General features: G+C 43.1%; 1 protein-coding gene across 2 annotated transcripts; it reads left to right on the forward strand.

Annotated features, from left to right (window-relative positions):
* Positions 1-5959: 5959 nt before the first annotated feature.
* Positions 5960-23903, forward strand: nqo1 (NAD(P)H dehydrogenase, quinone 1). Of its 2 annotated transcripts, XM_061700750.1 has the most exons (7): positions 5960-6201; positions 7311-7478; positions 7723-7806; positions 9364-9494; positions 15697-15810; positions 16215-16316; positions 23419-23903. In XM_061700750.1, the coding sequence occupies exons 1-7, from the start codon at positions 6111-6113 to the stop codon at positions 23731-23733; spliced, it is 1005 nt and encodes a 334-aa protein (XP_061556734.1). In that variant the 5' UTR covers positions 5960-6110; the 3' UTR covers positions 23734-23903. The 2 variants fall into 2 exon arrangements, with proteins under 2 accessions (XP_061556734.1, XP_061556743.1); XM_061700759.1 differs by lacking the exon at positions 7723-7806.
* The last annotated feature ends 1171 nt before the right edge of the window (positions 23904-25074 follow it).

The following is a 25074-nucleotide window of genomic DNA, read 5'->3' on the forward strand; positions in this document are numbered from 1 at the left end:
GCGTTTGAAACAGGATGGAACTTCGCACATTTCCAAAGATCTGTTAAAGATCTGAGTGAAGACTGGAGCGAGCTGGTCCGCGCAGACTTTGAGGCAGGATGGGGACACATGGTCCGGTCCTGTCGCTTTGTTAATCTTCTGTTGTTTGAAGATGCGTCTCACATCCTGTTCATGGATGGTTAACGCAGAAGTCAGAGGTGTGGTTGTGGTCGCGGGTGCGGCCGGGTGGGTGTGTGGAGTGAAACTGTCCTTTTCAAATCTGCAATAGAAGGTATTCAAGTCGTTGGCTAGTGTGCTATTGTTCTCAGCTTGGGGGGATCGTCGCTTATAATTAGTCAGCGATTGGAATGCACGCCAGACTGATTTTGAGTCGTTCGCGCTAAACTGTTTTTCCAACTTTGCTGCATAGATCGTCTTTGCAATGTTAATTTCTTTAGTGAGCTGGTTTCTAGCTCGATTATACAGGGCCCTGTCCCCGCTCTGATATGCGTCTTCCTTAGCTTGGCGAAGCTGCTTAAGTTTAGCAGTGAACCACGGCTTGTTGTTGTTGAATGTCCGAAATGATTTTGTTGGTACACAAACCTCTTCACAGAAACTGATATAGGATGTGACAGTGTCCGTATATTCATCCAGGCTGCCAGCTGAATTTTCAAAGACACTCCAGTCTGTGCAGTCTAAACAGCTTTGAAGTTCCATCTTTGCTTCATTGGTCCACTTTTTGACTGTTTTCACTGTAGGCTTCGCACGTTTAAGTTCTTGCTTGTACGTCGGTATTAAGTGAATTAAGCAGTGATCAGATTTCAGTGATTTGGAACTATATAAATAAAATTGAATTTAAATTGAAACACTTGACTCGAAGGGCTTTTGCTCAACTATCCTGTATGCCTGTGTAGCGATTATGTATGAAATAAGAATTGTGCTTAATTTAAAAGGAAACGATGAGTTGGAAACGGCGCCTGCGTCACTTCCGGGTTATCGTAATTTAAAATTACAGTGTTATAAATCAAGATATTTTATATATACGAGGGGCACCACGTCATATTTTTAAAAGTTTAACTTTTGGCGAAATGGCGACAAACCTTTTTAATTAGTCTCTTATCGGAAAGTGGCTACACTTTAGAAACTTTGAGTTCTAGACTTTCCAGAGGTTTTGTTCCGAACCAAGTCACACAAAACAATGATGCAAGTGGTGAATTTTATAGAAAATTTTATAATAAAAAGGGGTTTCTACAGGATAAAACACAGACAAACACAAAACAAACAAGGTACAGACGAACATTGGCAAAGGAAGGGATTTGTGATGTGAGATTAGCAGAATGGGCGTGTAGTTAATGCATATAGCTAAGGATTCCTGTTCTAGTTAATTTAAACCCAAATATGCACTAATCTGTACTTTTAGTAGACCGCAATGTTGGACTTACGTGTCTGGAACACGTTTGAGGCAGGCGAGTCAGGCTCTCCAGTGTTCGGCTGGCCCAGTCCGACTGGCAGGAAGTTAATTAACTTAGCGTACGGGGGCGAACTCGGCATCCTTGGGTCTCCGCTTTCAAGCGCCAGGCAGCCGTAATTCACTTAGGGTCGGCATGGCAAAGTAACTATCTGTGTCTTGTTTTTGATGGTTAATGGCGGCTGATTTGTTCAGCGTCTGCGTGTGAAGTTGCGTCTCGCCACCCTCTATTGCTCACCTCGGCGGGAAGCGCCGGTAGTGCGAGGCTGGGGTGCCGGGTGGCATCTTTTGCTTGGCATGTCTGCTACACTTGTTACGCTCTGCATCTGACTTCTTCAAAACAAGGACATGAATCATAATTCTCATGATGGAATTAATGTGCACAGAATAATGATACATTATAAAAACAATACATTTTATAATTTCTTTTAATTGATTCACGGTCAAACAAATACACTCGAAGTGTTTCCACAAAAATAATGGTACAGTAATAATTGGTACAGTAAGAATTCAAGAATAATTGGTACAGTAAGAATTCAAGTTTAAATTTAGCCAGCAATGCATGATGTCCAATGAAATTGCTCAGTCACTGAGCAATAAAAGGTTGGCAGTAATGTGGTAATGCCGATCCTTTTTTTTTTTATTATGTTTTGTTTTTTGACAATTGTGCAAAATGATGCCAAGTCCTCTAGCAATTTAGAGCAGTTTGAAATGGCTAATAGAACAGTAGTGCAAATGGTGCAGAGACTTCAAGACATTTATGCAGTTTCAAGTGACTAGTCGTGCGATCATCTGGAACAATGTCAATTGCGCAAATGGTGGAGATACTTCTCAAGCACATGAGTGGCCAGTATTGGTCAACAACATATTTGCATGTACTGCAGGGTGGCGAGACTATGTCAGTGAGTGCACGAGTAATGTATAATCGGCCCGACAGAGATGTGACAACAATCTCAAGACAAAATTGTCACAATGGATTTGTAAATTAACTGTTGAAGAAATTAATGGCAAGAGGGAAGAAGCTGTTGGAATATCTGATTGTTTTAGTTTGCATTGTCTGTTGCATCTGTTGAAGTCAGAGGTTTTTTTGTGTGGCAACACCAAACCCGACTGTGATGGATGAACACAGGACTGAGTTGATGACTGCTGTGTAGAACTGCCTCAACAGCTCTTCTGGCAGACCGTGCTTCCTCAGAAGCCACAGGAAGTACATCCACTGCTGGACCTTTTTGAGGATGGAGTTGTGATCTTGGTCTCCCACTTCAGGTCCTGAGAGACTTTAATTCCCAGGAACTTGAAGGTCTCGACGGTTGACACAGGGCAGTTTGACACCGTAAGAGGCAGCTGCGGTGAAGAATGCTTCCTGAAGTCCACGATCATCTCTACAGTTTTGAGCGTGTTCAGCTCCAGGTTGTGTCGGCCGCACCACAGCTCCAGCCGCTTCACTTCCTGTCGTTATGCAGACTCGTCACTGTCTTTGATGAGGCCGATGACTGTGCAGTTGTGTAGAGAGAAAAACAGCAGAGAGAGGACATATCCTTGGGGTGCCCCGGTGCTGGTTGCGCGTGTAGATGAGGTGGCCTCCCCCAGCCTCACCTGCTGTGTCCTGCCTGTCAGAGAGCTATAAATCCACTGGCAGATGGCAGGCGAGACGCTGAGCTGGAGAAGATTGGAGGAAAGGAGTTTGCGGATTATGGTGTTGAACGCAGAGCTGAAGGTCCCCGTGCCGTCGAGGTGTTCTAGGATGAAGTGCAGTCCCATGTTAACTGCGTCATCCATACACCTCTTTGCTCGGTAAGCAAACTGCACTCCTGTGACGCTCTTGAGATGGTCCAGCACGAGGCGTTCAAAGGACTTCATGACCACAGATGTCAGTACGACAGGCTTGTAGTCATTCAGACCCGATATTGCAGGTTTCTTGGGGACTGGGATGATAGTGGAGCGTTTGACATAGGATGGTACCTCCAGGGATCTGTTGAAGATCTGTGTGAAGATTGGAGCGAGCCAGTCTGCGCAGACTTTGAGGCAGGATGGAGACACATGGTGTGGGCCTGCCAAGTAACATTCCTGCCACATTCCAGCTTGTCAGGCCAAAGGCAGTGTCTGACAGTAAGCTTTGGGTTAAGAGTGTCTGAGTGACACCGACAAAGTACTTTTGTGACAAAAAGTAAATACATATTGTAAAAACCTAACTACTGTAGTAGCATTCATACAAGTCAGTTATAGTCAATGTTCTTGTTATTTCATAAACAAACCACACAACTCAAAAAGCCAAAAAGATAAGAAAATGATATGTTGCACACATTTTTATGCGTAGCATATGTCATAAACAGAGGCGAGTCTAGGTCGACTACTTTGGGGGGGCTGAGTCCATGATCTCATTTTGGAAAGTACACCTTCTGAAATTTGATCGAACTTTTTCAACCTTGAAAAAGACCATTTGGTGGATGAATCAAAATATTATTATTATTATTAGTATTATTATTATTACTATTATCATTAAAATGATTCATTCATTCATTTTGTGTACCGCTTATCCTCACTCGGGTCGCGGGTGTGCTGGAGCCTATCCCAGCTATCTTTGGGCCAGAGGCGGGGTGACACCCTGAACTGGTCGCCAGCCAATCGCAAGGCACATATAAACAAACAACCATTTGCACTCACATTCACACCTACGGACGATTTAGTCTTCAATTAACCTACCATGCATGTTTTTGGGAAGTGGGAGTATAAAATAAAAACCCACACTGTAAAAACAAAAAATATTGAAAAATAAGACTCATCACCTTGTTTTGAGACAATTTTCATAGTTTCAAGCTAATGTTTACTTGAAATAAGTAGACGAAATTTTCCAGAGGAGTAAGTTTTTTATATATATACCCCACAGGCAATTGTTTTATTTATTTATTTATTTTTATTTATTTATTTTAATGTGATTGCACCTAATTTTAATAAGTTTTGCTAGAAATAAAATAATTTTGGTAAGATTTTGAGATTTTGCAGACCATACTCAAAAAAAAAAAAAAAAAATGGTATATAAAAATGGTATATATTGGTATAAAATACTTTACGGAAACATTTCATATCTTATCAGATTACAAACCGCTGCCGATTCAGTGCACATAACATATAGCAATTCAAGAGAAGGCATTGAAGCATCGTCGTGTTGTCAACTGTCATTTCATAGATTGTGTCAGGGTTGTAAATCAAGTTTAACCTGGTCATTAGCATTATCATAGCTGGAAATGTGTAAGGCTGTCCTGACCGTAGATATGAAGTCCATATGCCAGCGCCCGGCTAATTGATGCGCCCTCGTGGCGGCCATGTTGGGAGGGTCGATGTTCCCTTCAAAAACATCCATCCATCCATCCATTTTCTGAGCCGCTTCTCCTCACTAGGGTCGCGGGCGTGCTGGAGCCTATCCCAGCTGTCATCGGGCAGGAGGCGGGGTACACCCTGAATTGGTTGCCAGCCAATCGCAGGGAACATAGAAACAAACAACCATTCGCACTCACAGTCATGCCTACGGGCAATTTAGAGTCTCCAATTCATGCATGTTTTTGGGATGTGGGAGGAAACCGGAGTGCCCGGAGAAAACCCACGCAGGCACGGGGAGAACATGCAAACTCCACACAGGCGGGGCCGGGGATAGAACCCGGGTCCTCAGAACTGTGAGGCTGACGCGCTAACCAGTCGTCCACCGTGCCGCCCCCCTTCAAAAACAATGCATGGATATTGAAATTAAGTCATAATCTGCTCAAATTTCTCAACCAAATTTTAGGGGTCATAGGGTCGACTAAGGTAAGTTTTGGATGAGCTTGAGTCTACCCAAAATAAGGCTGGCCTCACCACTGGTCAAAAAGAGTCTGTGATCTGTTTTAAGTTTGACATGCATGCAGTTTGTATATTGCATGCAATCGTCGAGAAAGGCAAAAGGCATGCAAAACGGGTGGATCAGACTTAGGTGTCGTTGTGACGTGGATATACTGCTCATTATTCAAGTCCAAAATCAAATTATTCTGTTTGTTTGGTGTGGTATGGAGGACATGAAATCCTCAGAAATATAAAATACGGACCTTTAAAATGCTGATAAGGGCAAACACTTGATACAATAGAAAGATGCAGTATGGCCAAACTAAAAGCAGTCAGTCATTGTTGTGTGTTCACACAGAAACTAATGACAGGTGACATTATAGAAGGGACTTGATTGAATTACCTCAGCTTTAGCAAATGGACGCCCTCCTTCACTTTTACTTCTGACAAAGGGAAATTAAGTCAGATTAAAGTGTTTTGGGCCACATGACGCCTGTCGGATAATCCCTTGAAAGTGTCATACATTCTTTTCCAGGCCAAGTGAAACCAATCTTATTCACCTGCCTGAGTGACTCCACAGCTTGACTGAATTGCACACACGCACGCACACTTTAGCCTCCTCCCTTTGTGAAAAAAATAAAATAAAAAATAAATCCCACACTAAACCGGTCCTGCAGTGTGCCGACACTTTTTTTTTTTTCTTCCGCTTGTGTGTAGTTCAGTAAGTCTGGGACACGTTTGCTCCATCTCATGTCCAATCTAACCAGGTTTCTCACGCAAAGAGGGCTACAGGGTGTATAAAAGCCACAAGAAGCTGAGCTACAGCGCATACTGATCCAGCAGACACAACATGGAAGCGCCGCCCGAGGAGGAGAATTGGAGGGATGAACAGCAGCAAGCAGCGGAAGACTCTCGGGTCTTTGAACCAGAAGAGGTTGAATGTAAGTCTACATTAACCTATAATTGTTAAGAGCTCAATCTGTGAACTCTTTCTTCCAAGCACTGACATTTAAAATATGTTGAACTGATCCTTTTAAAAAGGATGAAACTGATATTACAGAACTATATTTTTGGTCAACATCATGTGTCATGGAAGCACTCGAGACTTTTAACAGAGAATTACTGGGCATGTTTCCTTGGGTCGGTGATACTGTGCAATACCTGTGCAAAAAAACGAATTTTCTGGTTATGTTTTAACAACAGAGACATTTTTTTATACCATAACCCAGATCATTGTCGATGTCTTAATACATAGATAAAACATTTAAAAATGGAACTTTGGTGCCCAGCGTGAGCAGTGACAGAGCTTTTGATGCTATCACTTGATATCCAGCTGCAGATCATGTGTTGCATCCACAAAGGAATGTTCTTGTTCTTCCAATCTGTTGAAGCTTTTTGCCTGTGAGATAAAACAGACCGGAAGCGTTACTGCCTTGGAAAGGTGGCTTAGTTAGTTCTCATTCTTGTAAACTTACTGCTCGCAACAATGTTGCCTGCGAAATTGGAGCGCGAGTTCAGATGTAACAATATATTTACTATTGAGGTTATAGTTTGCAGTGGCGTAGAATTGAAATGGTGTCATACCAAGGGGTGTTCATAACAATTTGCCATTTTGTGACTCTTAATTAGGTAACTAAAGTAATTGCAAATACTTCCCCGTAAGGTGCAGTTCTGCAAACGAGAACCACAAAAAAAAAAAAAAACATATTACATTAATACTCTCCCAGCAGTGTCAGATTGGTCATTTTTTTTAACATTTGTTGAATGGCTTACTATATGTCACTGATGGTGTAATGGTTCTCCCACCTGACCTCTGTCCAGGCAGTGTTGGTTCAGCTGTCACTCAGTGACTGTGTGAATGTGGGCGTGAATGGTTGTCCATCTGTCATGTGCTCTGTGATTGAAAGGCAACCGGTCCCGGGTGTAGTTTTTCACCCACAGTCAGCTGGGAAAGGCTCCAGCTCGCCATGACCCTGAACAGGAAAAGCGCTATATAAAATGGATGGTTGGAAGGATGGTTACTATTCAAACCTGTTTGTGTGTGTCACAGCTCAGAAAACGGTCCTGATTGTGTATGCCCACCAGAGCTTGGGCTCATTCAACCAAGCAGTCCGGGATACGGCCGCTAAGGAGCTATCAATGCAAGGCTATCGGATCATCGTGTCGGACCTTTATGCTATGAACTTCGAAGCCAACTCCACACAGGATGACATAATTGGTGATCTTTCGATTTTTACCATACGAATTTCTATCCCTCAAATACTGTATAAGTGTCATTTTCATATAATTTGTAAGGTTAAAGACATGGCCCACTGAATTTCCTTTTGAAAATCAATGAATTTGACTGATATGACTATTTGAATTATTGGCAACTGGCATTTTTGCCTTATTGCTGAATATGTCTTTTCCATGAAAACTTCCTCAGAGTTTCTTTTTTGTTTTGGTTATCTTTTTCACTCAAGCTGTCTTTACTGTTAATGTCACTGGAGAGAGCCTCATTATGTTGTTGGAATACACCAGAGGCATCTGTGAGCTGAAGTGCCAGGGTGAGGCAGCCATTTTATATTTACACAGTAGCAGACAGCAAAATAAATGTTATTTCTGAGATAGGAATGAATATGTATAAATTTAGGAAATTTTCGGCATTATTGCATGTCTTTACCTTTATTACTATTGTATAAGGACAAGAGTGAAATGGGCAGAGGTGGGTAGGAACGTGTTACATTTACTCAAGTAGCATTTTGGATCAATTGTACTTGTAAGAGTCGTTTTAATGCAGCATACATTTTACTTTTACTCCAGTATTTATGTTCAGATGAAACAGTACTTTTACTCCGTTACAATGATCTACATGCCGCTCACTACTTTTATTTATCAATTATTGCTTATATATGATTTTTTGTTTTTGTGTGCAATCTGTTTAGACTACAACTGCCACATCGGGTGCTGTTTGCTCCAATCCAACGTAACTGCTAGTGATGTCTGTGTCAAACGACACAAGGCACTCACATGACCGCACACAACGTCTTCTATTGGGCTTTGGGTTTATAGACATGAACATTAGATATGCCAGCCTGGCTAATCGACGTGCCTACGTGGCGGCCATGTTGGAAAGGTTGTCGTTCCCATCGCGCGACTGCGATTACATTTCAGATGATGAAAAACAAAACCTTTCATGTATTGTAGTATTTGCTTGGCACTGTCTGCACAAATGTTGATATTCCAGCCCACTCTAACTTGAGAAAAACATATTAGCCTTATTTTATGGTCATAAGATGTGCATGTGAAACATGAACATGAAATATGCAAACATGCAATGACGAGTTTGGATCATGATGCACTTGTATCCGCAGAGTTTGAAGAGCAACATGTAAATTGTGCAACTCAAACGATTTTTATGAAGCTGTTAATGCTTTTACCGTTATGCACTTTTGTCTTTACTGTTTTGCTGGAAGTGTATTTCAATGAGACACCACCATTTACTCTGTCAGTAAGGATTGCCTTTGCTATGAATGCCAACAATTTTAAATTAATAACATTTTGAGAATGGGACTTTTAGCATGGCTGTTTAACATGCAAGACATTTACCCTGATAAAACCAAGGAAGCATAAAAAAATCGCTCAATTAGATTTTTCTTTTCACAAGTGTCTTTACCTTTAGTGATTAAATTATTTGAAAATGACCAATATATTGTGTAGCATTATACTGTTTTAGACCATACAAAAAAAGCAGAACACACATACATTGTGTGATGTCAGAGTGATGGAGCATAGAAACTGTTCTGCACCACTGAGCTGAGGTTATGGGGCAGGGGGCTTCCGTGCCTTGCTTGAAGGCACCTCGACAGAAATCAGGAAGCAGACTAGCATCTGTCCAACAACTAGTAATTCTGTAGCAAGATTTGAATTATGACCCTCTGGTCTCAAAGTCCAAGTTCTTACAGATTGAGCAACTGCTGCCCTGTTTCATTTCCACCCTAAATGGAACTGCATGTCAAAATTGCACATTGATATTTGAATAAAATAATTGCAGCCATTAAAAATTAAACCTGGCACCTTTATCAATGTATCTATTCAGTGCTGACAATGTTGGTATTGTCCAGGTGATTTAAAGAATCCAGAGCTTTTCCAGTATGGAGAGGAGACATTGCACGCCTGGAAGGAGGGTCGCTTAAGTGAAGACATTGTGGCCGAACAACGTAAAGTCGAAAAGGCTGAGCTCATCATCTTCCAGGTCAGAGGCCACTTGTGATGGCATATGTTAACACAGAGGGCCAAATGATTCGTCAGCAAACTATATCAAAAGTTAATGTAAAACACTGATCAAGGAGGAACTGTGGCTGTTTCATTCAGGGTAACGTTGTGTGTGTGACTCTTTGCAGATTTATTGAATAAATATTGCAGTTTTACCCACAGGCTGATGAATGCTAATATAATCTTAAATACTTGGTTTTATGAATTAGCCTGTGTATCATGCACCACACTGAAACCATCTTAAAAACAAATTTGATCAGAAACCATAAACATGTGCCTTCACAAGTGTGTATATATATATATATATATATATATATATATATATATATATATATATATATATATATATATATATATATATAAACACACAAAAAAAACCACCACACACTTGAATATTCACATTAATGGAGAATTTAGATACAATTTAGGCTGAACAAGTCGCCATCCCCTTGTTCTGACCAAGCTGTCATTGTAGCAATAGCCATTCTCATGTGAGCAGACCCCACAATGGGAGGGCACCCCCACCCCCTCTCTTTTTTGTGTGTATGTCCTGTTCGAGTTTGAGGTCAAGCAGAATGGAGGATCTGAATCCCTTTTATGCCGGAACAGTTTTACTGTGTCACAGTGGAGTTTTAAAGCTGTCGCTGTGGTTTCTTAGTATTATAATGGATATTTATTGAGAATCAGAGTAGATCAATCGAACAGAACAAGGTTTCTAGATGGAAGTGAGAAATGAAGACAACAAGAGACAAAGCACTAACTGTAAACAAGAGGAGGAAAGTAAATTATTATATATCTAGAACAATGACACCTCAGGAGCACCGCCATGAAGCTAGTGAAACCCCACCTCCCCCTGTGTTACTATGACTGCGAGGTCCCTGAATGGGCTGCCAGACACTCCTGCCTAACAGCCAAATCCCCCCCACCCCCCACCCAAGACCCACCGCCCCCCAGAGATGGGTGTATGTGGTGCATTAAAAGAAAGGAGGATGAGTGTGTATAAATGGTAAATGGACTGCACTTCTATAGCGCTTTATCTACACTATCACAGTGCCCAAAGCGGTTTACAAAGCCTCACATTCACCCACTCACACAGACATTCATACACCAATGGGCGACTGCTGCCATCCAAGGCACTGCCAGGCCCACTAGGAGCAAATTGGGGTTCAGTGTCTTGCCCAACAACACTTCGACATGCGGAAAGTTATAGCCGGGATTCGAACCAGTAACCCTTGGGTCACTGCACGACCTGCTCTACCTACTGAACCACAGCCGCCCAATGTAATGTGTCTTCTTCTTCTTCTTTTCCTTTGGGCTTGTCTCTTTAGGGGTCACCACAGCGCTTCATCCTTTTCCATGTAAGCCTATCTCCTGCATCCTCCTCTCGAACACCAACGGCCATCATGTCTTCCCTCACGACATCCATCAACCTTCTCTTTGGTCTTCCTCTAGCTCTCTTGCCTGGCAGCTCCATCCTCATCATCCTTCTACCAATATACTCACTATTTCTCCTCTGGACGTGACCAAACCATCAAAGTCTGCTCTCTCTAACTTTGTCTCCAAAACATCGAACCTTGGCTGTCCCTCTGATGAGCTCATTTCTAATTTTATCCAACCTGGTCTCTCCAAGAGCGAACCTCAACATCTTCATTTCCGCCACCTCCAGCTCTGCTTCCTGTTGTCTCTTCAGTGCCACTGTCTCTAATCCGTACATCATGGCTGGTCTCACCACTGTCTTATAAACTTTGCCATTCACCCTAGCAGAGACTCTTCTGTCACATAACACACCTGACACCTTCCTCCACCCGTTCCAACCTGCTTGGAGCCATTTCTTCACTTCCTGACCACACTCACCATTGCTCTGGACGGTTGACCCCAAGTATTTAAAGTCCTCCACCCTTGCTATCTCTTCTCCCTGTAGCCTCACTCTTCCCCCACCACTCCTCTCATTCATGCACATATATTCTGTTTTACTTCGGCTAATCTTCATTCCTCTTCTTTCCAGTGCATGCCTCCATCTTTCTAACTGTTCCTCCACATGCTCCCTGCTTTCACTGCTGATCACAATGTCATCTGCAAACATCATCGTCCACGGTTATTCCAGTCTAACCTCATCTGTCAGCCTATCCATCACCACTGCAAACAGGAAGGGGCTCAGGGCTGATCCCTGATGCAGTCCCACCTCCACCTTAAATTCGTCTGTCACACCTACAGCACACCTCACCGCTGTTCTGCTGCCCTCGTACATGTTCTGTATTATTCTAACATACTTCTATGACACTCCAGACTTCCGCATGCAGTACCACAGTTCCTCTCTGGGTACTCTGTTATAGGCTTTCTCTAGATCTACAAAGACACAATGTAGCTCCTTCTGACCTTCTCTGTACTTTTGGATCAACATCCTCAAGGCAAATAATGCATCTGTGGTTCTCTTTCTAGGCATGAAACCATGCTGTTGCTCGCAAATACTCACTTCTGTCCTGAGTCTAGCCTCCACTACTCTTTCCCACAACTTCATTGTGCGGCTCATCAACTTGATTCCTGTATAGTTCCCACAGCTCTGCACATCACCTTTGTTCTTAAAAATGGGCACCAGTACACTTTTCCTCCATTCCTCAGGCATCTTCTCACGCAGTAGAATTCTATTGAACAAGCTGGTCAAAAACTCCACAGCCACCTCTCCTAGATGCTTCCATACCTCCACAGGAATGTCATCAGGACCAACTGCCTTTCCATTTTTCATCCTCTTTAATGCCTTTCTAACTTCCCCCTTACTAATCATTGCCACTTCCTGGTCCACCACGATTGCCTCTTCTAGTCTCCCTTCTCTCTCATTTTCCTCATTCATCAACTCCTCGAAGTATTCTTTCCATCTATCTAGCACAGTACTTGCACCAGTCAACATATTTCCATCTCTATCCTTAATCACCCTAACCTGCTGCACATCTTTCCCATCTCTATCCCTCTGTCTGGCCAGCCTGTATAGATCCTTTTCTCCTTCTTTAGTGTCCAACCTGCCATACATGTCATCATATGCCTCTTGTTTGGCCTTTGCCACCTCTACCTTTGCCCTGTGTCGCATCTCAATGTATTCCTTTCGCCTCTCCTCGGTCCTCTCAGTGTCCCACTTCTTCTTAGCTAACCTTTTTCCTTGTATGATTTCCTGTACTGTGAGGTTCCACCAGCAAGTCTCCTTCTCTCCTTTCCTGCCAGAAGATGCACCAAGTACTCTCCTGCCTGCCTCTCTGATCACCTTGGCTGCAGTGGTCGAGTCTTCTGGAAGCTCCTCCCGTCCACCGAGAGCCTGTCTCACATCTTCCCGAAAAGCTGCACAACACTCGTCCTGTCTCAGCTTCCACCACATGGTTCTCTTCTCTGCCTTTGTCTTCCTAATCTTCCTCCCCACCACCAGAGTCATCTCACACACCACCATCCTATGCTGTCTAGCCACACTTTCCCCTACCACTACCTTACAGTCGGTAACCTCATTCAGATTACATCGTCTGCACAAAATGTAATCCACCTGCGTGCTTCTCCCTCCGCTCTTGTAGGACACCCTATGTTCCTGCCTCTTCTGGAAAAAAAGTGTTCACTACCGCAATTTGGATCCTTGTTGCAAAATCTACCACCATCTGTCTCTCCAAGTTCATTTCCTGGATGCCGTACTTACCCATCACTTCTTCATCACCCCTATTTCCTTCACCAACATGTCCATTACAATCTGCACCAATTACGACTCTCTCTCTGTCTGGGACGCTCAGAACTACTTCGTCTAGCTCCTTCCAGAATTTTTCTTTCACCTCTAGGTCACATTCTACCTGTGGGGCATAGCCACTAATCACATTACACATAACACCCTCAATTTCAAGTTTCAGCCTCATCACTCGATCTGATACTCTTTTCACCTCCAAGACATTCTTAGCTAACTCTTCCTTTAAAATATCCCCTACTCCATTTCTCTTCCCATCTATGCGATGATAAAATAATTTAAACCCTGCCCCTAAACTTCTAGCCTTAATGCCTTTCCACCTGGTCTCCTGGACACACAATATATCAACCTTTCTCCTAATCATCATGTCAACCAACTCCCGAGATTTTCCTGTCATAGTCCCAACATTCAAAGTCCTCACATTCAGTTGTAGGCTTTGTGCTTTCCTCTTCTCTTTCTGCTGAAGAACCCGCTTTCCACCTCTTCTTCTTCGACTTCGACCCACAGTAGCTGAATTTCCAACGTCGCCCTGCAGGTTGACGGTGCCGGACGTTGTTAACTCGGGCCACGACTGGTAAAGTTTTAAGCCGGACGCCCTTCCTGACACAACCCTCTGCATTTATCCGGGCTTGGGACCGGCCTACAGTTTGCACTGGCTTGTGGCCCCCAAAGGGCTGCATTGCCCAATGTAATGTGTAATGCATTAAAATCCTGGGGGCAGGCAGTGCAGAGGGGCAGGGCGCCTGTACCGGGAAACAGCACTGATGTACTGAAACCCGGTCCGGCACCCGCACTCTCCCAACCCCACACCAGTCCCCCAGGATACCCTATATATGTGTGTGTACCCAGATGTGACTAGTGAAAAAAATATTTACATTAGTGATGTGAGTGTGTGCTAGGTGAGTGATTATCCTGCGGGTCGGGCCCCTTAGGTAGGATAACCACAGACAGAGAGGGCCGCCCTACCCAGCCCTGCAGCACCGACCCTGGGAATCCCCCCACATTCCAGCCAGCACCCACTACCTGCCCCCGAGTGTGGGAGGTAGACCCAGACACACCAGGCAGGGACGAAAACCCCACAGCAGGCCCCACAGCCTCCCCACGAGAAGAGGAAGAGGCGAACACAGCGGGACGCAAGAAACGGGAGAAGAGGAGGAAGCAGGCCGAGGCGCGACAGGGCAGCCCCACTGACCCCCCACCAGTAGCCAGAGCGGGGGACCAAGGCGGGCACCAGCTGGTATCGCACCAGCACCCACAGAACATGGGCAAGTCCACCATAAATGCTTCCAGGGAGGCCATTACAGCGGTCCCCAGCCCCTGAGATCGGGAACGAGTAAAGAAAGTCCCACCCCACAGATGACAAACACAGGGTCAAGAAGAGAAGATCCCCCATTCCATGCATGTGTCCTTTCATCATGCAAATCAGTCTGAAGTGTGAGAAAAAATTATAAAGTACATACCGTAATTTCTGTATAATGCGCATTTTTTACCCAAATAAATTGTCAAAAGTCAATAGTGCGCATTATACATGGGTATAGCCGAAAATGAAAAAGCTTTCACATTTTATAAATGTATGCCGCCATCTAGATGTATTGAGAAAGGTGTACACTTTCATTTTAATATGCCGCCACCTAGAGGTTATGAAAAAGGTGTAGCTGACACTTTCATTCCAATTTGACAGGGTAACGTATGACTGCATTGATGGTAATAGTTTGTTTATTTTTCCAGTTTAATAAAATTGTTTTTTAACCGATAGCTAACGCAACGAGCAATGATTGTAATTCTATTGTTCTAATTTTTTTTAATAAAAATTAATTACGGCAGTATATAATGTCCATTTAAATCTGTGTTTAAATGGAATCATCGAGAATAAATAATTTATTTGAGGTAAGGTTTTCATTTTTATTGTGGCTATTGTTCCCAATGGTGAAATAGGTAAATTATTCGAGTGTTTTAAATCATCTGAGATTTCATCTGAGAAGTCCAGAAATTCTGATTGGTTAGCTCTGTGTGTTTTGGCGAAATATTAATACCTAAATATTTAATGTTTCCGATAGGAATGGCGTAATCTGGGATTTGATCTGTAGGATTCCATGAGTTTGCTGTTATTGGGAATATTGTTGATTTTGTCCAGTTGATAGAGTAATCCGATATTTGTGAAAATGTTTTAATGAGATTGAAGACTGCCTGAAGAGACAACTTGAGTTCCTGTAAATGAAGAATATCATCAGCATACAGATTGATTTTGTGTTCTGTCACTGGCGAGCAGATACCCACCCCCTGAAAACAGGCTAATTTCAGTCAGACTCAAACAAGACAAACAAAAGCATGTCACATACAATACATGTTATTAAGACACCTGGGAGCTGTTTTAAATTGTGGAAACAAAAAAGGATTACGTCCTCTTTGAGCATTATGCAAAACGTAGGGGACATTATTTAATTAAAACAACATTTTTAATGTCTTTCTGCAGTTTCCTTTATACTGGTTTAGTGTACCTGCCATCATGAAGGGATGGATGGACCGAGTGCTGACCCAGGGCTTTGCTTTCTCCCTGGAAAAGATGTACAATAACGGTATTTTCAAGGTCTGTCTTGGAGGAGCTACTTCACTACTGTATATAGAATTGTGACAATGACATTAAAATGCATCCGTTTTTATACAGTGCATCTCATAGATAGCACTGTACTGCAATAAATAAATACAGTACAGTACACTACAGTATCTTAAATTTACTGGTATATATTTCTTTATATTTTTATTACATGATACATAATATAATCTATGGTCAACTTTTTGTTAAGGGTCAATACAAACGATCAGATTTTATAGCCTAAAAATATAATTTATCAGTAGATCAGTAAACTTCACTTGTTCATGTTTAAAATTGTCATACATTATAAACAATTATTTTCATGTTAGTGTCATGTAAGGTCCTTGCCATTAGCACAATTATTAAAATACTGTATGTGTTTTGATGTTTCCCCTCAGGACAAGAAAGCAATGTTGTCCTTTACAACTGGAGCTACAGAATCAATGTTTCGCCCCGATGGCATCAATGGAGACATTAATGTTGCACTGTGGCCTCTACAGGTGAGGATGGATTGCTGGTAAAGCTACTCACATCTCAACAGCAAATATTGTAGTTTGCTCTTGACAGGCCATTTAACTAATGCCTTGAAATTATCCAATTTCATTTAATTTTTATGAAATGAATTATTATCTGAATTATTAGTTATAAATATAGATTTGTTCATCTGTCTATTTAAAATGGGTGCCTTGTTTCAATAAAGGTTGGGAAACCCTGAACTAAAGCAGATGTCTCCTTGTCCATTTGAAAAAATAAATGCTTCTCCCCAAAATGTAATTACCTTTACGTTAATGGCATATTCCCCCAAAGGAGTTCAGTTCCATTCAGTTCACATGAGTATGAAACGCCTTGATTTGATTGGTGTTCACTGCAAGTCTGTAGTTGACGGCTGATCATTATAGTAGATACTGTAGCTTTGTAATTTGTATGAGATCAGAGCAGCGGGACAGTGTGTTTTCACCAGTAACGAAATCAAGAAACACAAATGTCTCTTGAGTCCTCTCAATTGTAACCCACTGCAATACTACGAACTAAGTAACACCTGTATAATAATGCTGCTCCCATACACTACATATAGTTTTACAAATAAATGTCTCCTGCCATGTGGAAAGCATGCAAATGCCTGGTATGTTCTGCAGATGAATAAATAATCACCCAAGACTATTTGAAACATTCAACATAGGACTTAATCTGTTATTATTTTAAGTTTATGGGTATATATATCCATATCTGTGTTGGTAGATGCAATACAATTTGTGTTAATAGAAAATAATCAAGTATAATAATATAAGTATTTGTAAATGTTAGTAGTTAAATTGTCAAACTATATATACATATATATACATACATATATGTATATATATGTATGTATGTATATATATATATATATATACATATATATATACATATATACATATATATATATATATATATACATATATATATATATATATACATATATATATATATATATATATATATATATATACATATATATATATATATATATATGGCCGACTGGTTAGAGCGTCTGCCTCACAGTTCTCAGGACCGGGGTTCAATCCCCGGCCCCCCCTGTGTGGAGTTTGCATGTTCTCCCCGTGCCTGCGTGGGTTTTCTCCGGGTGCTCCGGTTTCCTCCCACATCACAAAAACATGCATGGTAGGTTAATTGACGACTCTAAATTGCCTGTAGGTGTGAATGTGAGTGTGAATGTTTGTTTATGTGTGCCCTGCGATTGGCTGGCAACCAGTTCAGGGTGTACCCCGCCTCCTGCCCGATGATAGCTGGGATAGGCTCCAGCATGCCCGCGACCCTAGTGAGGAGAAGCGGCACAGAAAATGGAATGGATGGATGGATATATATACAGCAGCTGAAATAGGTATTTCACACATCACTATTTTTCTCACTAAATATACTTCCAGAGGTCCCATTGACCTGAAGATTTCATCAGATGTTGGGAAGTAATTCATATATACAAAGAAAGTAGAACAAATAAGCTCAGAAATTAAGTTGCGTGTAACATCTGAAATGACACTGGGAACAAGTATTGAACACATGAAGAAAGGAAGGTGCAAAAAGGCATGGAAAGCCAAGACAACACCTAAAACCTATCAATAATCAAAGAGCAATCCAGCCCATTGTCAGTGTAAATGAATATCAGCTGGTTCAGTCGTAATTGATGGCCTACAAAAAGTTCTCATTGCCAAGGTGTGAGTCAAGACACATCTCATGATGGGTAAGAGCATGGAGCTGTCTCAAGACCATGGCAAACTTATTGTTGCAAAACATAACGATGGCATTGGTGACAGGCGCATATCTAAGCTTCTGTATGTTCCAGTGAGCACGGTTGGGGACAATTTTCGTAAGTGGAAAGCCAATCATACCATCATAAATATGCATCGATCAGGTGTTCCTCGCAAGATGTCTGACAGAGGAGTGCAAAGAAAAATCAGAAGAGTTGTCCACGAGCCAAGGACCACCTGTGGAGAGCTTCAAAAAGACCTGGAATTAGTAGGTACTCTTGTCACAAGGAAACCAGGGAGTAATGTACTCCGCTGCCATGACCTGGATGCACGCTCACTGCGCAACGCCCCATTGCTGGAAAAAATAGAAGCATGTCAAAGCTTGTTTAAAGTTTACTTGAATAACAGTTGGAGAACCCAGTTAAATACTGGGAAAATATAGTCTGGTAGAATGAGAGCGAAATGTAACTGTTTGGATGAGGGGCTGCTTTTCAGCAAATTGTACTAGTAAACTTCACATTATTGAGGGAAGGATGAATGGGCAATTGTACTGAGACATTCTTGACAAAAAATATGCTGCCATCTACGAGAATGATCAAAATGAAACGAGGGTGGACATTTCAGCAGGGTAATGATCCAAAACATACTTCCAAGGAAACTCTCATTTGGTTTCAAAGAAAAAAAATAAAGCTGCTAGAATGGCCCAGCCAATCACCTGACTTGAATCCAATTGAAAATCTATGGAAAGAACTGAAACTCAAGGTCCATGAAAGAAGCTCACGGAACCTTCAAGACTGCTTGTGTGGAGGAATGGGCCAAAATCACACCAGAGCAATGCATGCGATGAGTTTCTCCAGACAGGTGGCATCTTAAAGCTGTCATTGCAACCAAAGGCTTTTAATAAATACCAGTTGGCGTGTTCAATACTTTTCCCCTGTGTCATTTCACATTGTTACAAACAACTTCATTTCTGAGCTTATTTGTTCTATTTTCTTTGTGTATATGGATTACTTGTGGTGTTCCCAACATCTGGTGAAATGTTCATGTAAGTAGCACCTTTGTAAATATATTTAATGAGAAAAATGGTAGTGTTAAATACTTATTTCCGCCGCTCTGTGGGTATATTACAACCCAAGTTATATATATATATATATATATATATATATATATATATATATATATATATATATATATATATATATAAACACACACACAGTGGGTACGGAAAGTATTCAGACCCCCTTAAATGTTTGTCTCTTTGTTATATTGCAGCCATTTGCTAAAATAATTTAAGTTCATTTTTTCCCCTCATTAATGCACCCCATATTGACAGAAAAAAAACATAATTGTTGACATTTTGCAGATTTATTAAAAAAGAAAAACTGAACTATCATACAGCCATAAATATTCAAACCCTTTGCTCAGTATTTAGTAGAAGCACCCTTTTGAGCTGTACATCCATGAGTCTTTGGGAATGATGCAACAAGTTTTCCACACCTGGATTTGGAGATACTTTGCCATTCCTCCTTGCAGATCCTCTCCAGTTCTGTCAGGTTGAATGGTGAATGTTGGTGAACAGCCATTTTCAGGTCTCTCCAGAGATGCTCAGTTGGGTTTAAGTCAGGACTCTGGCTGGGCCATTCAAGAACAGTCACAGAGTTGTTCTGAAGCCACTCCTTTGTTATTTTAGCTGTGTGCTTAAGGTCATTATTTTGTTGGAAGGTGAAACTTCGGCCCAGTCTGAGGTCCTGAGCACTCTGGAGAAGTATTTTGTCCAGGATATCCCTGTACTTGGCCGCATTCATCTTTCCTTTGATTGTAACCAGTCCTGTCCTTGCAGCTGAAAAACGCCCCCACACCATGATGCTGCCACCACCATGCTTCACTGTTGGGACTGTATTGGACAGTTGATGAGGAGTGCCTGGTTTTCTCCACACAAACTGCTTAGAATTAAGGCCAAAAAGTGGTTGGTTTCTTGATTTCATCAGAGCGGAGAATCTTATTTCTCACCATCTTGGAGTCCTTCAGGTGTTTTTTTTTAGCAAACTCCATGCAGGCTTTCATGTGTCTTGCACTGAGGATGTCATGGTCTGTGATTTTGTTTGGGTTGTGTTTAGTTTTGTTCCATGTTTTCCTGTGTTCCATGTTTGTCGTGTGCTCATTAGGTTGTTGTGTCCACCTGTTCTCGTCTACTTTGTGTCGACCAATCAGCTCTCTCCAGCCACTCGTGTCTTGTCCAGGTGTTCCTCGTTGTCTCGTCAATCTGTTTGTATTTAGTTCCCTGGTTTCTTTCAGTTCTTGTCGGTTCATTGTCACTGTCGTTGTCACATGTCTTGCCATGTCATAGTCGCCAGTTGTCTTTATCATTGTGATTAAATATTATTATTTTGAGATTCCCGCACTCCTGCCTTGCCTCCCTGCTTCCATGCAATTGGGTCCACCATGTTCTTGCCTTGCGTTCCTCGCCTTCGCCCTAACCAAGTACGTGACAGAATGAACCGACCAGAACAGGACCCAGCGGGATGAACATGGCGTCACCCTGGACACCACCAAACTGCCTCCCACCGTCCTCAGCCTGCCATCCATACCTACCCTCCTCCAGTAAGCCCTATCGTTCAGTCTTTTCTGTCCTTTTCATCGGGTCCCCCCACTTGTCCTAGTTATTCACCATGCCCTACTATTTTACATCCACATGTTTCTTTAGATTCAGATTTTTCTGATTGTGAAGATGGCCCCGATTTAGTTAACCTTCTGTCTGTTTCTGACTCTGACACAGACTTAGATTTTTCTGGTTCCTTCCCTAGTTTATCCCGTCCTCGTCAGTTTTTGTCATATCTCCCCGTTTCCAACCCCAGTGAGTCCAAAACCTTTCCCTCGGACCTTTTCTTGGGCACCCTTTTGGCCATCAACCCGGGACCGCCGCGTGGTGGCCAACGGAGGCGCCCAAGTAAAGGTCAAATTTTGCCCTCTCGTTTTTTCCCCTGTTCACAAGTCACTTAATTTTTCACCTGTTCCCACACGTTGTTCCACGGCTCCAATTAAGTCACGTCTAGTCAAACCTGCCCCCAAGCCACCATGTTCAGTACCAGCCATTTTTCCTAGTTCACCTTCCCGAGACCTTGTGCACTCTTCCACTCCCGTACCCTCTACTCCCAAACCTCAATGGCGACAGGCTGAGGAAGCGACTGCAGGCCCTGTTCCTGCTCCTAGGCAGCTGCGGCAGGCTCCCGTTCCTGCTCCTCTGCAGCTGCGGCAGGCTCCCGTTCCTGCTCCTCTGCAGCTGCGGCAGGCTCCCGTTCCTGCTCCTCGGCAGCTACGGCAGGCTCCCGTTCCGGCTCCTCGGCAGCTGCGGCAGGCTCCCGTTCCGGCTCCTCGGCAGCTGCGGCAGGCTCCCGTTCCGGCTCCTCGGCAGCTGCGCCAGGCTCCCGTTCCTGCTCCTCGGCAGCTGCGCCAGGCTCCCGTTCCTGCTCCTCGGCAGCTGCGCCAGGCTCCCGTTCCTGCTCCTCGGCAGCTGCGCCAGGCTCCCGTTCCTGCTCCTCGGCAGCTGCACCAGGCTCCCGTCCCGGCTCCGGCAGCGCTCGTCCAGCGGCCGCCACCCGTCCCGGCTCCGGCGGCGCTCGTCCAGCGGCCGCCACCCGTCCCCGCTCCAGCGGCGCTCGTCCAGCGGCCGCCACCCAACCCTATTGCCTGGCCCCTGCATTACCATTGGGTTCGGCACCGTGGCCGTCCGCCTGAATGGCCCTGTAAAGACCCTAGTGCTTGGCGCCCTGGACGACCTCCTGAACCGCTCAGCCAAGCACCTCACTTCAGGTGGCCTGGATAGCCACCAGACTGACCTGAGGGGTGGACTTTGTACCCTTCTCCAGGCCCCCTTCCGCCCACCCTGGGTTGGTGACGTTTTGGTTGTTGTTTGGGAACGTCTGGGATCCGTTCCTTTGGGGGGGGCGGGTACTGTCATGGTCTGTGATTTGGTTTGGGTTGTGTTGTGTTTAGTTTTGTTTCATGTTTTCTGTGTTCCATGTTTGTCGTGTGCTCATTAGGTTGTTGTGTCCACCTGTTCTCATCTACTTTGTCGACCAATCAGCTCTCTCCAGCCACTCGTGTCTTGTCCAGGTGTTCCTTGTTGTCTCATCAATCTGTTTGTATTTAGTTCCCTGGTTTCTTTCAGTTCTTGTCGGTTCATTGTCACTGCCGTTGTCACATGTCTTGCCATGTCATAGTCGCCAGTTGTCTTTATCATTGTGATTAAATATTATTATTTTTGAGATTCCCGCACTCCTGCCTTGCCTCCCTGCTTCCCTGCAATTGGGTCCACCATGTTCTTGCCTTGCGTTCCTCGCCTTCGCCCAAACCACGTACGTGACAGAGGAGAGGCTTCCGTCGGGCCACTCTGCCATAAAGCCCCGACTGGTGGAGGGCTGCAGTGATGGTTGACTTTCTAGAACTTTCTCAACTCTCCTGACTACATCTCTGGAGCTCAGCCACAGTGATCTTTGGGTTCTTCTTTACCTCTCTCACCAAGGCTCATCTCCCCCGATTGCTCAGTTTGGCCAGACGGCCAGCTCTAGGAAGGATCCTGATCGTCCCAACGTCTTCCACTTAAAGATTATGGAGGCCACTGTGCTCTTAGGAACCTTAAGTGCAGCAGAGATTTTTTTGTAACCTTGGCCAGATCTGTGCCTTATCACAATTCGGTCTCTGAGCTCTTCAGGCAGTTCCTTTGACCTCATGATTCTCATTTGGTCTGACATGCACTGTGAGCTGTAAGGTGTTATATAAACAGGTGTGTGGCTTTCCTAATCAAGTCCATTCAGTATAATCAAACACAGCTGGACTCCAATTAAGGTGTAGAACCATTTCAAGGATGATCAGAAGAAATGGACAGCACCTGAGTTAAATATATGAGTGTCATAGCAAAGGCTCTGAATACTTATGGCTGTGTGCTATTTCAGTTTTTTAAATAAATCAGCAAAAACTTCAACAATTGTGTTTTTTTCTGAAACTATATGGGGTGCTGTGTGTACATTAATGAGGAAACAAATGGATTTTAACAAATGGCTGCAATATAACAAAGAACGGAAAATTGAAGGCGGTCTGAAAACTTTCACTATATATATATATATATATATATATATATATATATATATACACACACACAGTATATAATATGTAAATACTGTGATTTATTTTCTCCAGCACAGCTGTTTTCTATTTCCATGCACCTCGGTCAACCTAAGATTCAATTACTGATTAAAAATGTCATTAAAAATAATAACCTTTAAGCCGTTATCCCGTTGGATGACATACTGTACTTTTTCGGCTTCACTTGATATTTGTGTCTTGTTTTGTTTTTTTTCAGAATGGCACTCTGCACTTCTGTGGATTTCAGGTCCTTGCTCCTCAGATTTTCTGGGGTCCAGCTCATTGCCCTGCTGTAGTTCGAGCTGCAATGCTAGAAGAGTGGAGTGTGCGGCTCAAAGGACTGCTGCTTGAGAAGTCTCTGACTTTTGCACCATCTGAATGGTTTGACCTCACCTTTGAACAGGGGTTCTTGCTCCGAACAAAGGTGAAGGAGGAACAGATGTCCAATGCCTACGGGATCACCACGGGACACCATCTTGGCAAACTACTCCCGCCTGACAATCAGACCAAAGCACAGCTCACAGATGAATAAAGCTCGTCAGTACATGCCTTTAATCACAGATGGCTGTAACTCCGAATAAAATGTGCACGTGAAAGAGAGTCGAAGAATCGCTCTAATCAATTTCCTGCACTGTTACTCTACTGGTGCTACTTCTTTTTGAATGTATTTAATTTGAATAAACATAGTACATTTAGTTATCACCGAATTTCAAATTTTATTCTCAACTCCACGACGTTTCACGTAAAATGTCGTTATTTTACATCATTTTTAAACAATTACAGAGATTTGACATTGTTTCATGCAGGGGTAAGTGGAACGGTGGTAGACTGGTTAGCATATCTGCCTCACAGTTCTGAGGACCCGGGTTCAAATCCGGCCTCGCCTGTGTGGAGTTTGCATGTTCTCCCCGTGCGTGCGTGGGTTTTCTCCGGGCATTCAGGTTTCCTCCCACATCCCAAAAAACATGCATGGTGTCATGAACGGAACAGAGGATAGGACCCAAAAATGCACGACTCCAAAACAAATGGACAGTTTAAAAAAAGAGGTTTAATATACGGCCAGAGGTTGGTACACAGGCAGGTAATCCAAAAAAGGCAACAGTAGCCAAAAACAAATGCTGGAACGCGACGACAAGGTACAACGAACTGGCGACGGGAAAGAATGAGACACGAGGTTAAATGCATTGGGCAATTAGGGTGAACGAGGCACAGGTGGTGAAGATGCTCTCAGGAGCAGGTGTGTATGAAACAGGGGGAAGACAAAAACCGGAACACACACCCATGACACATGGTAGGTTAATTGAATACTCTAAATTGCCCATAGGTGTGAATGGTTGTTTGTTTATATGTTCCCTGTGATTGGCGGACGACCAGTTCAGAGTGTACCCCGCCATTTACCCAAAGATAGCTGGGATAGTCTCCAGCACGCCCGCGACCCTGGTGCGGATAAGCAGTACGGAAAATGAATTAATGAATAATGCAGGGATGTCAAACTTGCTGTAGTTATGGTGCTTTCAGTGGCCCATTTATAACGATGAAACAATACAAATGTATTATTACTCACGGAGTAACAGGACGGTAAATATCCTGGTTTTGTATGTATCTTCGTTTTAAATTCACAATTCGGTTGATATTTGGTAGAGTAAAGAAACAAAATGTAAAACAAACTTACATTTTGTGCACACATTTAATGACTTAATTTTAAATGAAACATCAGCTTAAAGCTGCAGTGTGTAGCTTCTGACGCCTCTTAGGTCGCAATACTGCGTTATTCTTTGAGATTGTATGATGTAGGCCAGTGATTCTCCAAGTAGCACCTCAAAAAATACTTTCCTCTCCAACTACAACCATCATGGCCAAGATTTAAATACAG

The sequence above is a fragment of the Phycodurus eques genome, chromosome 2 (genome assembly GCF_024500275.1).
Source record: "Phycodurus eques isolate BA_2022a chromosome 2, UOR_Pequ_1.1, whole genome shotgun sequence".
NCBI lineage: Eukaryota > Metazoa > Chordata > Actinopteri > Syngnathiformes > Syngnathidae > Phycodurus > Phycodurus eques.